The sequence below is a fragment of the Myotis davidii genome, unplaced genomic scaffold (assembly GCF_000327345.1).
Source record: "Myotis davidii unplaced genomic scaffold, ASM32734v1 scaffold1219, whole genome shotgun sequence".
In the NCBI taxonomy this organism is placed as follows: Eukaryota; Metazoa; Chordata; class Mammalia; order Chiroptera; family Vespertilionidae; genus Myotis; species Myotis davidii.
The window spans coordinates 658138-674419 of NW_006290442.1; the positions used below are offsets into that span (position 1 = coordinate 658138).

Consider the following 16282-nt stretch of genomic DNA (forward strand, 5'->3'; position numbering starts at 1 on the left):
ACACCGGAGCACTTTGGGAAGCCTCTGAATGCCTCTTGCTGCCAAGTTTAGCCTGGATCTCCTGATTGGAGAGGCCAAGTCTGAACCTGTCATGCTCAGACCCTTAGTCCATTCACCACTTCCATTCCCAGATAGAAGGCATCCCACAGCTTTCTTAGGACACCCCCAAGCCGTCTAGCACCAACTGTGTACAGACCCCTGGCACCTGTCCTGGCACCACAGACCACAGAGGCACATACATGCAGCCACACCAGTACCAAACACATGCCTCAAATGTGACTGGAGAGCTTTAACCAAACTGCCTGCTCCCAGAGGGGCCAAGCTACAAAGGCCTGACCCCACTTAAGGGAGGTTAATCAGGGCCCCCACCCGATCCCCTGACCATGGCAGCCCTGTGCCAACCTTTCCCCTGCTCCAGCAGGCACACTGAACACTGCTCCTTAGCTCATTGGCCTTTATTAAGGAGAACTCCACAGGGAATAGACTTTCCATTGGGGCCAGAATGTCACTGCTCTGCCAACCATGACTTAAAGTGATGGGACAGCTCTGCTAGCAAGCATGAAAAGTGACCATTATCCAGAGTGGCAATTACTGGTATGCCAGCAACCCCAGCCCCACCTCTGCCCTTCCATATCAGACAGGAACTTGACTTGGGTTGGGAGAAGCTGGGCTGGGATCCGATTTGCTCTCTTGAGAAGAGGACATAGGCCCCCAGCACTCAGAGCCCATGCTATACGCTCCCTCCCCTTCTCAGAGTAAAGAGCTCTGGGCCCACTTTGCCCCCCTGTTGGGGCTTAGATTCACTTAATCTCTACCTGGAGGGTTCCACCAAATGGCTCTGAGAGGACTCAGAGATGAACTGACTGAGGGGAATACTGCTGGGAGAAATAACTTGGGGTGGGTTTGATTACTGGTGGGCAGGCCCTTCAGGATGGGGAAACTTCTGTCTCAATTCAGGCTCCTATTTCCTTTCCTCCAAAAAGCCAGCGTTCTCTGGGCTGTGAGAATTGGAGTGAGGTATGCAGTAGACAAGTGGGACTCCATTAGGCATGACCACTGACTGCCCCCTCCTCAACTCCTGCCATCAATATCAGGCCTTCCAAAATGCTGCCCTGAGGGCTAACATGGCTAGGACCATCTGGTTGAAGTCGGCAGTGGCAGGAGCAACCTGGACCCCACCCCCAGCCCGAAGCAGGCAGGCACCCAGCAGCCTGTAAGGCCTCTGCCCTTTTCTTGGTAAGGAAGAGGAATGCTGGCAGCATGGCTCTGCCTCCCACCCTGTCCTTGGTCATGTCACCCAAGCCCTCACCAGTACCAACACCCTAGAAGCTCCACCCAGTGGCAAGGAACCAGGGACTCTCACGCCTGAGAGAGGCTGCGGTATAAGACAGCTGCACTGGGAGCCCTCCCAGCAGGCTCTGAGGAGGCAGGGGGCATGGTGGCAGCAGTGGGTTTAGAGAACTACCAGGTAGGCTCCGGGATCTAAGGAAGATCTCTGTCTATTGATTGCAGGCCTCATGTTCAACTCTAATGCCTCAGAAAAGCCTCCTTTTGGGATCTGGGCCATGAGACTAGAGAAAGTGATGGCTACCTAATTCTTGATCATTGCGCTGGGTCCTGGAGGAGTTGACTCTCACCAGCCCTGCATCCCTCCTCTCCCTACCCCGTCACCTTCCCTCCCTGTGCACTAGAAAGAGCAGAGGTCTCCCAGAGGTCCTGTCCCACCTGCCTGAGGCCCAAGCACTTTCTCTTCTCACTTGGCTCTTTCCTCCACTCCTTCTTCCATCTCAGGCCTAATCACCTGGCCACGGGAAGTCATCATACAAGTGGAGCTCAGTGATCCACCGGGACCAAATCCTGGCCAACACCCTGCAGCACCTGCTCTCCCACCTCCCAACAAACACTCTTACACACAGGCATCCAGTTCTCTTTTGCTAAGTTTTCCATTTTTCCTAAGGTCTATGTCTTATTTCATCATCTCATATGCTACTAGCATAAAAGACCTGGATCTTTGAGATTCAATTTCTCCCAGCTTATAGTATGTCATCGGAATTCTGAAACATCAGAAAAGTCAGAGATTAGGAGAGAGTCACTCCTTGCCGGTGAGAGAGTGGTGGTGGTACCTTCTTATTAGGAAGAGACAGCAAGTCCTTTCACTATGGACCATAAAGGAAGCCCTCTCCATCAGCCATCTCATTAACCTCTGACAAGATTCTCAGGGATGATGAAAGGAGCCTCTTGTCACCCCACAGCTGAGGTGCTCTGCTAGGAGAGCCTTCATCTTGGACAAGTCCCTACCAAGTGGGACTTGTGAATCCTGCAACACAATTAACATGTACATTTACTGTTGTGACCTTCAATTCATTTACTCACAAACATATAACAAATGACTTCTAAGTACGGAGCACAGACCATTGGGCTATACTATGTGAGGTGGTCCCTAAACCAAGTTGACACCATCCTGGAGAAAAAAGCTGCAGCAGTTATACCCACTCTGGCCAGCAGGTGGCGGGGTGGGGGTGGGAGGAGCAGGGAGCTACTGGCCAAGAAAGACACTGAGTGAGCATCCCAGGAGGATCTTTGTAGTAAGTGTTAAGATATGCAGGGTGGGGCGAGACAGGAAGGCAGGTTGACTGTGGGCAAGAACAGAGAGGGAAGCTGTAGACAATGTAAGGGCAGCATTCCTGTAATTCGTAGGCACCAGAGAAATACACACCAGTGTTTGGCTGACACTATTGTCGGCAAGTGAGTCAGAGGACCAGGAGCACTTGCCCAATGGTGGCCACTAAATCATTCTTCACATTCCAGTGGTTCTGCCCCCATTTCCACAAAACCTCACCAAAGGATAGGTAACACAGTGACTGGAGGGCCCCAGACCATGGAGCTATCTGGGAAAATTCAACTCAAACAACCTCAAACCAGGCTCCTCTGAAGAGAAGCAGCAGCCTATGCATGAGGCAGGGAAGGGGCTCCCTCCCCATAAAGAAGGCAAGGATACCCATACCTACGGAAGTCTGCGCATGAGGGAGACCATCTTGACAGCCCCCCACCCCACCCCCCTGCCCACCCTTGGGCTGGAAAGGACACCTAGTCCTTAATGAATGATGCAATTTAGCCAAGGTCACAAAAGAAGCTAACACAGAACCAAGAACCCAGACTTCTTCCCACTCAACCTGAGTTTTCCCCTCTGTGGGAAAAGTCGCCCCCATCCTACACAACCAAAAAGTTCTTCAGTTAAAGCCAGTCACTTCCCACAAACGTTGAACACCAAAACACAAGTGCTTCTGCTGGTTTCACTGTGAATGACTTTCTCCTGCCCCCAGTGCTCCTCCTGGACCACAGGCAGCTGACAGCCTCTAGTCCCTCTAGTCCCTCTAGTCGGCAGGACAGGCCCTGGGGCAGAGCCAAACATCTGTGTTGACTTCGTCTGGGCTCTGGTGAAGAAAGGCAGAAGCAGCAGTTGGGATGAAGGAACAATTACTAGTAGATAGGAGGTTAAGAAGTTTTCATATCTGCCTAACTAGTATTTATGACAAGTGTGCAAGCCGCACTCACACGGCCTCCAGAATCACAGAGGTTGGAGAATGTTTCCAAGCTGCCCCACCCACTGATATCTTCTCTAGAAAGCAATCTCTCACCCAGAATGGAGCACTCCTGATTGCCCCTCCCTGCCTTTGTCCCTTCTAGTCTCTAGGGTTCTCAGAGCTGGGAGGGCTCACGGTGGAGGTGGAGCACATGGCCTCCCGCTCCCCCTGCAATCCCTCAAAAGCAGCTGCCTGCCACCCGCCGGCAGCATCCCTCCCACACCCTCCTTTTTCACAGGAGCCCTAACTCAGAGGCATATCTGCAGTCCAGCAGGGGAGTCCCTCAGCTTGGGACAGGGGCTATTCCTCCTTTTCCTGGAGTTCACTGCCAGGAGTGGGAGGATATGACCTCTACCACTCCCCTATCTGGTGCCTATAAAATGCTGCAGACAGTATTCTTGCATATTCAGCAGGGATAGAAGAAACTCAGAAGACTATTCACACTTGTGCGGGTCTTCAACTCAGGGTCACAGCTGTTAAAAATTCGGACCCCACACCTATTTCTGCAGCTTATCCAGTTAGAGGCACTTCCAGATGGGTTTCTTACAGGGGAAGGAGGTGGAGGCAAACTTTGCCAGCCTCCTAGGAGTACAGTTAGCCTCTCCTGGAAGAAAGGCAAGTTTGGAGCCTCCATTCAGCCAAGGAGAGCGAAAAGAAGAGGAAGATACATGGACAAGGGGAAATAACGATCTTAGAAAAAAACCCACTTACCGTTCTGCGGAGAGCAGAGCAATGCAGCACCAGAAAGGAAGAGGGTATAGACGAGGAGAGAAGGCAAAGGGAGGGATAAGCGCAAGGACTTACCCAGAATATCAAATTGAAGAGGAACATCATGTATTTCAAACAGCAGAGGCAGCCCCTGGCCATGTTGCACTTCTTAAATTCTAGGAGGAAAACAAAGGACAGGTCCAGGTAAAACACCACGTACTTGCTGCCTTTCGGGGCATTGTACTTGTCAGTCTTGACTCCAGCCTCCGCGCGGCTCTGGCCCCCGGAGCCCGCGGTGCCATAGAAGGCGCCGGCAGTGAAACCGCGGCCGAACGGGCGGCCCGAGGTGGACGGCTTGGCAAAGTCCGAGTCCTTGCTGTCCAAAGATGGACTCCGGTGGATCGAAGAATCCTCGCTACTCGATTTCTCCATGCTCGAGGCGTTCCCGTGGGGCGCAAGGGGCGGGGGGCATCGCTCCCGGAGAGGGACGGAGGGGGCGCCCAAGTCGGACGCGGGCTGCAGGAGGCCAGGTGAAGCCTTGCACGCCTCCTCTCTGTACCCCCGGCACACTCCGGACCGGACCCCGTTGCACAGGGGCCGCTGCCCTACTCCCAGCCGGCTGGCCCGGGAGGGCTCTGCGGCTCGGCTTTCTGCGCGCTCGCGAATGCTCTCCGGGAACTGGCTGGCCTGCGTAACTTAGCAGACGTCTTTGGGAAGGCTGCAATTTGACTTCTCTTTCCAGAGCGTCAGCTCGCTTCCCGGGGCACTGACCGCTCCACGCGAGGCACCAGGGCTCCGGGATCCAGGCTCCCAGGGCACACACCTCGCCCGACCCAGCCCCAGCGTGGAGCCCCGACCACTTGGTGGGCGCTCCACCTCCTTTCGCTCCGCGACTTTGCGGAGCTGCTCGCCAGCCCAGCGCTGGGCGGGCGCGCCGCAGACAGTGCCGGGGGATCCGCCGCAGCTACCGCCGCTGGGCTTTCCCAGTGAAATCCCAGCCCCGACTCCCGACTCCGAAATCGCCCGGAGCCCCCTCGCCTGGCCCTCAGCCCCGCCCCCTGTTTTGCATTCAACCAATGAGTGCGAGGTCTGCCAGGGGCGGGGGAGGGGAGCCTCCCCCTCCCCAGTGACACCATATCTTTAATAGGATTACAGTTCTGCTGTGTGCCTACACCCGTGCGCCTTGAACCCTCACTAAATGTCAAGGGCTCTGGAGCTGGGGGTGAACCAGAACCTCCACGGAAGGCGTTGGTCTCTTCTACCGCAGTAAAGGGGCGGCAGAAGGGGGGGCTAAGGGGGGACTGGAGGTACCAATGACCCAAAGAAACCAGAGGAAAGGGCCGAGAAGGACTGAAAGGGTAAAGAAGTGCGGCCACTGTCTCCCTGGCTGCCTCCCCTGTGCATACGGGCCTGCCAGACCTGGGGCACACGGACTCCCAGCTACACACACACACACACACACACACACACACACACACCACTTTTGCACACGTGGGTCTGGCCACAACGCTGAGACAAGGGACCACAGGTGCTGCGTGAGGTGTGAGAAAGGCGCTTGGGGCCTCCGCGGGGCGCGCCGCCCTCCCCGCCCCCTCCACGTGCACGCGCACGCGCGCGGGTCCCGGCGGCTCCCGGAGGCTCTGGCAGCTGCGGGAGTGCCCCTCCCCCGCCCCACATTGCGGGGTGGGACGCTGCGCCGGCTAGGACCCTCGCCAGCATGAGGAGAGGTGGCCGAAGTGGGGTCCTGCCGGTGCCAAGGATGATGTAGGCGGGCTCTTGGACGCAGGCTGGATCCTCTCCCATGAAGAGTGCACGTACGAGACTGGAGAGGGAAAACGCAGGAAGGAGGCTCTCGCTAGGGGCTTGGGAACGTGCAGAGGAGCCTGCATCCTACCGGGAAACACTGCGCTGGGGCTGCGTCCCCTGGGCTTGAGCAAAATTCTGCACTACCTGGGCTACCAGTTGCCAAACCAAGACTAAAAACTTTGGGGTATGAGGAGCCCACCTCTCCTGCCACCAGCACGAGAGTACTGAGAGCACCTGAGGGCAGGACCAAGTCCTAGGAGGCTTAATATCCCCAGCACCTAACGCCAGGCTTAGAGGGGGGCGATAGGAGGAGAATTCATGCTCCCCCATGGGATATGAGTGTGAAATGGCCTCCCGGATCCCATCAAACACTTATTCTATACCTGCTTCAATGTGCTGAGCTCAGGGCCAGGCCCTTGAGGAAACTGATGTAAAGTGTGCTGCTTGATCCCTGCCATTCACACACACAATCTAGTCAGAAAGACAGGGCATTCATCACCAAGGCCACTGGCTGTGGCCAAAGGAAGGGGGACATTGACTCAGGCCAGAGGGACTTCAAACCCTATCACAGGCTTGCTGTGGTGGCCTTGCACCACCCAGCCTGCACCCTCACTGGCTCCCAGGCAGGTCTACATCTTGGGTGCAACCCCTCAGGCTCTTTACAGGGGCCTGCAGTGGTGTTACTATTCTGAGCCCTATCCCCATTCAGACAGCAGCCCAGCAAGGAAACCTAGTGTATGTCACAACTGTGACACCATGCGTGTCCCCTGGTTGGACACTGGGTGCTGTCTACAGATGAGGGGCAGGCGTCCGGCTGGCTCTTCATGGAGCCCACAGCCACCTGACTGAAATGGTTAATACTTTTGTTCTCTTCAGAGGGCTCCTGAGGGCTCATGGCTACTGCTTCACTCTAACAACATTACTTCTTTGATGCAGGAGAGATCATTTACCAGCGGGACCTGTTCTTCACTCTTAGCTCAGTTTGGGATCAAAGGCAAGTTTGCTTTTCTGAGCTCCTGTTTCCTCCTCTTTAAAATGGTGCCCGGCCTGTGTGGCTCAGTGGTTGAGCATTGACCTATAAATCAGGAGGTCATGGTTCGACTGGTCAGAGCACATGCTCAGATTGTAGGCTCCATCCCTAGTAGGGGGCATGCAGGAGGCAGCCAATCAATGATCCTCTCTCAACATTGATGTTTCTATCCCTCTCCCCCTCTCCCTTCCTCAGGGGATTAATAGAGCCTAACCCCAGAGTTGGCACATGTGGGAACATGCTCAGAAGAGTTGGAAGGTACAGACCGCCCTTCAGAATCTCTGAGCATTTGAACAAGGCAGAGCTGCCTTTTCACCCTACCCCCCACCCCCCTGCCCCCATCCCTTTTTTAATAACAAAAAAGTGAAGCAAGTACAGACTTCCAAAAGGGAAGGAAGAGCAGTGAATACATGAAACCAACTTGCAACATCTCTGCTGACTGGCAACTAGGGAGATGTGGGCTTCCGAGTAAATGCCAAGCTCTTTCTGCCTCTCGCTGTGTTTCTCGGGCTTGCAGTGCCAGAGAGATCCGTCTTTGGTCTCTCACTCACCCACACACAATCAGAGCTGATGGGCCAACACAGATCCCCTGTCAGACCTGTGCTGATGATTTCTGTATTTGACGATGTGTGCAGCTCGTGAAGTATTCTGTCCCTCTAAACCTCAAGGCAGCCTCCTCCAGAATTTATGTTAGACACAGAGTGACACTTGCTATCCTAAGGAATGTGTGAGATGGGCTGCCATGGAAGAAGAAGGAAGATTCGCCTCACCCCAAAGTTTAAACTACAAAACTGAGATCTTCTTCAGCAATATAGAAAACACTGTACTTGCTCAGCAAACCGCTTACCTACAGTGCCAAGAGACAAGGCTGCAGAGGTCCCTAGCAGGGGGCCCCCATCCAGAGATGTCTGCATGCAGATTCACTTAGCAGGGGATGGTGAGGAAATGAAACTTGGCCAGGATTCAGGAAGGACAGTAACAATGATGGTGGAAAGGGCGGGATAGAAAAGAACTAAAGGTAGTTTTGTTTGTATAGTTTGTATAGCCCAGTAAGGAAAATAAGCAAGTAAATAGGGCTTGGCTGCTGTGGAAGGGATCACAGCTACAAATGGAGGGATGACTTGCTCAGGTCAGTCTACCAGAGATGGCTGGTGTACCTCTTTCTCTGTGTAGAGGCCTGCTCCTCCCTTCTTCAGGCCCCCTAGTTCTTTGTTGAGGATGCAATTACATCCTCAACCTCTGCTCTGGACACTCAGCTTCTCAAAAGAGGCAGGGGTTGTGTCTTAACCATTTCTCACCCCCAGGGCGTGCCCAGTGACCACCACAGGTTAGGGACTCGGAGGGTAAAGGACGTCCACCATGCCTAAGCCCTGAACTCCCTCCAAGTCCATTAATCACAGGATGGGACCCATGCCAGAAATCTATGGAATTGTTCCTGGAAAGCAGGATATCTGAGGGCATCAGAACCTGACAACAGAACCCAGGAAATCGAAATGCCCGGCAACAGATGACTGAGTGTAACGGCCATGTAGTCAACTATTTGCTCACAGCCACATCCCTAGCACACAGCCTGGATGGAGAAATGGACAGACAAATAAACACTTATGAATCAGAGAGCCATTTTAGAGGAAGAGTCAAGAAATGTAGGGGGCGGGGAAAAAGAAGACTGAGACAGGAGCAAGACAGAGGACGAGCTGCTCTGGAATGCCTTCCCATCCTGCGGGGCCACACCTTTTGGAGGAACTGTCAGGATGCTGCAGGTCTGCCTCCAGCTGAACCACGGTGAACTCGTGCAGACTCCCTGGAGCTGGAGCCATGGCACAAAATCCAAGAGGTGGCTGTGGTCAGCCCTTGTCAGAGGTCACTACCGGCTACTGATCAAACATGACTGTGAAGAGAACCTCGGCTGTGTGTCCACACCCCACAAATGACAAGTAAGCATGCTGCCCTGCGCATGAACCAGTGAGACTGGACAGTTAGCTGAGCTCCGAAGAAACCGGGTCGCAGCTATGGGCCAGCCACACTACTCCGTTCCCAGCCGGGAGTACTAAAAATAAGGCTTCTAGATCATGAGGAGCCAGCTGAGAGGTATGGATGGATTGTCACAAAGCCAATACCACTCAGCACACACCACGTGCCCTGGAAACGGTGGGTCAGCTGGGCCTGGCTCTAGGAGAAAGGATGGCGGCTGCTTAGATGTCTTCAGTGACCCCTGCCCATAAGTTCTGGCAAAATAATGTCCTGGAAACACTTCAGGGTTTGGTACAGGTGTGTGTGCCCAAATCCCATCTGGAGTTACCCAAATGCTGGGTAACCTGGAATGAGCACTTACCTGCTCTGAGCCTCAGTTTCCCCACCATAAATGGAGATAATGCACACCTTCCCAAGTAGTATGTAAGAAAATAGAGATGAGAGGGCTGGGCGGGGGGGGACAAAGAGGGTAAAGGGGATCCAATATATGGTGACAGAAGATTAGACTTTGGGTAGTGAGCACACAGTGCAATATTCATGATGAATTATGAAGTTTTACACCTGAAACTTATGTGATTAACCAGTGTTACCCCAATAAATTTAATTTTAAAAATAGCTATGAAAGGTTATGAATGTAATACACATAGCATGTCTGAAAATGTTCAATGAATTGAGGCACTATTATCAATATTAATAATTATTATTATACTAAATATGATCCCAGTACCCATCTAATTAATAATGTAGTTGAACAGAAAAAGATACAAGTTAACATATAATCAATACAAAATGCCTGTGGCTCAAATTCTAAGGGTAAACATGCAGCTCCTTCTCCTCAGCTCCTTTCTCAGTCAGAGTCATTCAGTCCTGAACCCTCTTCCTCTGCCTGATATTCCTGCATCTGACCATCCCTTCTAGTGCCCTGCACATGCTGATGACACCTAAATGGTTACCTGGGCCTGACCTGTCTTCTGAGCCCCAAGCACACATATCCAACTCCTATTTGGCATCCCCACTTGGCCACTTCAGAGTCAGCTCCAATTTCCCATGCCCCAGAGGGACTGACCTTGCCCCAGCCCTGCCCCCTGACACACACACACACATACCATGGCAGTGCCCTCCCCTTAGCAATAAACAGCATAAGCACCATCCCACTACTTACACCAGAAACCCAAGATCCACCCTTAACTTGCCCCACCTCCAACCAAACATAAGCCCTGTCCAATGACTCGCCTTCCACTTGTCCCGACCCCCACAAGACAATGCAGTTCTGCCTTGGTCCAGCCCTATATCATCTCGCACTTGGCTCCTGCAGCAGCCTCCAACAGAGCTCTTATTCCTGCTCCTGCCCTCAGTCCACTGCACAGAGCAGCCAACACCATCTTCTCACTCACATTGCTCTCCTACTTTAATCCCATCAGTATCTTCCCATTTTACTGAGATTCTGATTGTGTGTGTGTGTGTGTGTGTGTGTGTGTGTGTGTGTGTGTGTTTTAAAAGAGCATCTATGTGTGGTTGTGTGTGTGTGTGTGTGTTTGCTACCCTATTTTTCTATTACAACCCAAATTCCTAAAACAGCCGCAAAGGTCCAGCATGATTGGCCCCTGGCTACCTCTCCAGCCCCATTTCCAACTATTCTCTCATTATGCTCCAACCAGTGAACTTTCAGAGTTCTTTCTCTCCTCAGAGGTTTGTCCATGCTCTTCCCTCTGCCTGAAATTCTCTTCCACAACCCACTGTCTGACTTAGTTCTACTCATCCATGAGCTCTTGTAAATTCTTCAAAAATTCTCTTCCAGCCCTGGCCGGGTAGCTCAGTTGGTTTGAGCATCATCCTAATATGCCAAAGTTGTGGGTTTGATCCCCAATCAGTGAACATATAAGAAGCAGCCAATGAATGCATAAATAAATGGAACAACAAATCAATGTTTCTCTCTCTCATATCAAAAAAGAAAAAGAAGAAGGAGGAAGAGGAGGAGAGGAAAGGAGGGCGGAAGGGAGGGGGAGAGGGGAGGGAGAGAAGGAGGGAGGGAGGGAGGGAAAGCAAGAAAGCAAAGAAAGCAAGAAAGCAAGAAAGCAAGAAAGCAAGAAAGAAAGAAAGAAAGAAAGAAAGGTCTAAAAATTATCTTCTGTGTTTCTGACTGTCCCCCTGCCATCTAAATGAAAGCCTCCCTCTCCATCAATATAGAGTCTCATAGCACCACTTGCCTCTCTCTCATAGCACTCATCCTAATTTGAAGGTAAAGCTGACCCCTGAACAAAATGGGTTTGAGCCGTGTGGGTCCACTTACACATGGATTTTTTTCCCCAATAAATACTGTAAATATATTTTCCTTATGATTCTCCTAATAAAATTTTCTTTGCTCTAGCTTACTTTATTGCAAGAATACAGTATATAAAACATATAACATACAAAATACTAGTATATGTTATCTACACTAATAAAAGACAAAGATGCTAATTGACCATACCTTCGCTATACCCACCAGCCAATCAGAAGAGTATGCAAGTTAACCGAACAAAGATGGCCGTTAAATTTGAATGCTACAGGTGGGGCGGGCAGTGCCAGAAGCCACCCAGGGAGGCAGAGCCGGTGATCACCCTGGCCAGAGGCCTGAGGCCTGGGAAGGGGTGGAGCTGGTGATTACCCGGAGCTGGGGGTCCCTTGCCCAGGCCTAAAGTTCCACCAGAAGCCTGAGGCCTGGGCAGGGGTGGAGCCTACAATCGGAGAGGGCTGGGGGTCCCCTTCCCAGGCCTAACACCCCAGCCAGAGGCCTGAGGCCTGGGTAGGCAATCAGAGCGGGCTGGGGGTCCCCTGCCCAGGCCTAACGCCTGGCCTAAGGCCTTAGGCCTGGGCAGGGGCCGAGCAGGGGATCAGTGTGAACTACAGAGGAAACACCTTTTCTGACCACTCATTGGCTAATGTCCCTGTATGCCACTGGTAATATTCTTAGTAACTTGGGTAATAAGAATCCAAGAAGGTAATGTAGGGTTTTTCCAACTCACTTTGAAAATGCCTAAAGAAAGTTGTCGTTTTTTCATAGTGAAGGGACTGGAGTCCGTGTTGATGAAAACACCTTGATGGCTGCGGTGACTGGCAGTGGCTGCAGCAGCAGGGTGATGGGACTGGTGCCTTCCCCTGATCAGCCCGGTTGCCTCCCACAAAGGAAGGCCAGACTGTGGCTTAGGCCCGCTCCCCAAGGAGAGCAGGGAGTGGGCTTAAGTCGTCAGTAGGACATCCCCTGAGGGCTCCCAGTATGTGAGAAGGGGCAGGCTGGGCTGAGGGACCACCCCCCCTATACACACACACACACACACACACACTAGTGCATGAATTTCGTGCACCGGGCCCCTAGTATGTATTATATACTGTATGATACAATACAGTGTAATAGGCTGTTTATATTATCAGTAATGCTTCCAGTTAATAGTAGGATATGATATTAGTAGTTACATATTGGAGGAGTCAAAAGTTACATGTGGATTTTCAATTATGTGGGGGATCTGTATCCCTAACCCCTGCATGTTCAAGGGTCAACTGTACATGTTTACTTAAGTGACAATTTGCTGATTCTCCTAATAGACCATAAAACCTAGGGCAGCAGGACTGGGTCTGGTTCTCTCACTACTGTGCAGCCAGTACAATGCCTGATTAGAAGCAGGGCACAATGAATACCTGAACAAATAAACAGGCGCTCAAAGGAGGGCATGTGTGTGTGCAGGGGCAAGCCAGCATCATTAGGAAGGGCTTCATGAGCCTTCCAATTGTATGGTCACCTCGGGCCCAAGGAACAAAGCCTCTGGACACCAATTACCTGTATGATCTCTAGCTCCTCGCCCACAAAAAAAGGAGGTTGAACTAGCTGTTCTCTAAAGCTCCTGCTAGCCCCAAAATTCCCACCCTGTGAAATGGGACCCAACTTGGCTCTTGGAAAATGGGTAGGACTGGACAGGCAGAGGGCAGGAGGAAGTGCATCCTGGTAGGGAATAGCTAGGTAAAGCCAGAGTACCCAGAGTACTCATGTCCGCCACCCAGCCAAAATGAAGCTTCACAGAGAGTGAACTTGAAGGGAAGGTGAAGTTGGAGCAGAGGTGACCCTGGATGCAATTAAAAACCCTGGATGCCAATTAAAAACCAGCACAGCCTTGTCCAGTATCTCAGTGGTTAGAGCATCAGCTGTGCAACGAAGGGTCACAGATTCGATTTCCAGTCAAGGGTATGTATCTGGGTTGCAGGTTCAATCCCTGACCCCGGTAGGGGCACGTGCAGGAGGCAACCAAAAGTTGTTTCTCCTGTCTCTCGCTCTCTCTCTCTCTCTCCCTGCCTCCCTCCTTTCCACTCTCTCTAAAAATCAATGGAAAAATATCCTTGGGTGAGGAATAACAATGACAAAAACAAAAACCAAAAAAACACCACAGGTGCTTCGCCACCCCCTACTCCTCTCATCAGCCCCATCCCCCACACCTTACTTAGCCTATGCTTCACCAAAATGAACACACATCCTCACCTCCTGGCCTTCCCACTTGCTATTTTCTCTGCCTGGACCACCTTTCTCCACACGTTCTGACTGGCTGACTTCCACAGTACAGGCAGCATCAGTATTGCTCTTACTTCTGTGATGTCTGGGGAGGCAGCTTGGAGGCTCTCCTTGGAGCACCAACACACGCTGAGCCCAGCCCATCACAGTGCTGCCTGTTCACCGGCCTCCCTGCCCCCTGCCGCAAGAATGTGAGGTCCTTGAGAGCAAGGCTGTGTCCATCATCTTTGTATCACAACCCTTGGCATAGTGCCTATCACATAGGAGCTCTTAAATCACCACAAACACATAAATGAAGCACTGGGGTGCTTTGTGAGAGACTTGATGCAAAGAGCAAGAACTGCCACTCCCAAAGGACAACAGTCTCCTCTGTTGACAGGATGGGAGGGAGCAGTAGGGGCTGAGCCCTGGGAGCACAGGACGGTAGCCCACGCTGTGAGTTGCTCACCCTGGGCTCTCAGGCCCTTTTATCCAGGAGTGTCCCTGGACACCAGCCCCATCTTTCATCCCAAGCCCAATAAGCATCCCTGTCAGATCCCTAAGAGGGCCTGGTTGGTGTGTGAGGTGTTGTGCTGGACAGACAGGTGTACCTGCACCCGCAGGCATGCACATACTGAGCCATCCGAGCCTGGCAGACAGGGAGAGGTATTTGTTATTAGTACTTATCAAGGAGGGCAGAAGGCTTTGGGAGGATGAGATAAGGCCAGGCCGCCGGACACTGGGAAGTGTGATGAGCCTGAGGTTTATTGCCATACACCAGTGGAAATTTACTGACCCAGCGAATCCAATATTCCTTAGCCACTCCATAGAGGGTGCTGACTGCTTCTGAGAACAGCAATCTCTGACCCAGCGTCCAGCCTGCCTGTGAGGCCAGCTCAGTAGCTGGGAGACTTTGCTGGTTCAGAAACTGCTGCCTGCTGCCTCCCCTCTTCCCTCTCTCCCTCCCCAAAGCCCAGACTGCTGCAGTAAAGAGCAGCATGTGCATAACACCTGGAGATGCTCTAAGGAAGATGGAGCAGGAACAGTGCCCTGGATTCCACCTGCTCTGCAGGCACCAGGGGAAGGGAGCCTGTACAGGAAGAGAGTGAGAGGTGCATGAGGAAGTAGGGGGAAGACGAATTGGCCATCCCTATTGGGTAGACTTGGCTGTCTCAGGACTCACAGTCTCATAGGGCATGAAGTCACTTGTGGTCTCTGAACCTCCACTGGCCACTCTGTCAAGTGAGGCTGCAGCACTGGTCATGGTCCCATTCTGCATCTCTTCCCTCCACCCACTTCAGGCTGCCCATGTCTACGCAGCTAAGTTATTCAAGGTGCCCCCATCTGAGAAGCAACCAGCCCTCCCCAAACCTGGAGGTATCTTTCTCCTCCCAAAGTACTTGAGGTGAAAATGGTCACAAAACACACCCATGAGTCTGCTGTTTGGGCTACCAAAACTCTTCTTTCTCTCTTAGGTTGCTCTGGCAGAAAGGCAGTCCTACTGTAACCCAATCATGCACAATGTGTACCCAACCACGTTTCACCGACACAAACTTCCTCAACACGTGCCCAGAGGCAGCCGGCACCACACACGCACCCCTGAAAGCAGAGGAGGAGCCCCTCCTGACACAGTCTTCCAGCCCAGCTCCTACCACAGTCCACTGAACTGGGCCCTGCGTCCAGCCTTCCTCCTACTCCACCCTGCCACATGCTGCCTATCACTGTCCCAACAGAGAGCTTTGGATGCACCGCTCTGCCCCTTCCACCAGCTCAAATTTTTCACAGTCTTCCTAGGGATTCTACAAAAATTCTCCAAGTTGACATTCAAGATCTTCTACCCTGTGCTTTGTTGGCCTTATTTCCCATAGTCCTGTGCTTTATGCTCCCAGCAATCAGTGTTGCTCAGTTTCCCAGACATATCCCCACTTGTTGCTTCCATACTCTGCTCGAGCACTGCCCTCCACCTATGAGGGCTCCACCACCCATCTCTGTCTTTAGTAGATGGTTTAAGACTCTCCCCAAATGTCATATCCTCTATGCAGGATCCTCTGATCCTAAGGATCCCTCAAACTAAGAGGCTCTCTTCTTATTCCTAATCTCAATTTTGAGGCACTGATTTCATTCTGCCTTGTGTCATGGCTGTTTGCATAAATGTCTTCCTACAAGACTCCCAAAAGCTCCTGAGGGGACAAACTCACCCGTATTCCTCTTGCAGCGACCAGCCTAACTTGATGTGTGGTGAGCACTTCAGAAATCTGATGGAAAGCTGAATCCCTCACACAGCCACACAGCCCTCAGCCTCACCCGCGCCTTCATCATACGTACTTACCTCACCCATTTATTGGACACTCCTGACACTGCCCTTGGCCTATCTGGCAGGCACTCAACTTGCAAGATCACCATTTGTCCTCCCCTTTGGAGGCCCTCTCTGGGGTCCCCCAGCAGATATGACCATCTCCTGAGCCACCAGGGAGCTCAGATATCCAGCCTGGAGCCCAGAGAATGTGGCTGGGCTCCGTGAGACCCGATGTGTCTGGGTGGCTGTGTGTCACTCATACCCCAAGATCCAGCCCCAAGAGGCATTTCCATAGCCCAGTCAGGCCCAGTGCCAGGGCACACCTGTTCTTCCCCTCCCCACACTGCTGCTAGAGGAAATGCCAGCCCGCA

The 16282-nt window shown here is 52.3% G+C and overlaps 1 protein-coding gene across 2 annotated transcripts in view; it reads right to left on the reverse strand.

Annotated features, from left to right (window-relative positions):
- Positions 1 to 16282, reverse strand: part of TSPAN9 (tetraspanin 9) — a 199557-nt gene that overhangs the window by 82369 nt on the left and 100906 nt on the right. The window contains exon 2 of one of the 2 annotated variants that reach the window (XM_006763523.2): positions 4389 to 4468. In XM_006763523.2, the coding sequence (XP_006763586.1) occupies positions 4389 to 4451 (63 nt within the window). In that variant the 5' untranslated portion in view covers positions 4452 to 4468. Of the gene's footprint in view, positions 1 to 4388; positions 5317 to 16282 lie in introns of those variants that run through there. The other variant, XM_015563755.1, reaches the window with a different exon arrangement.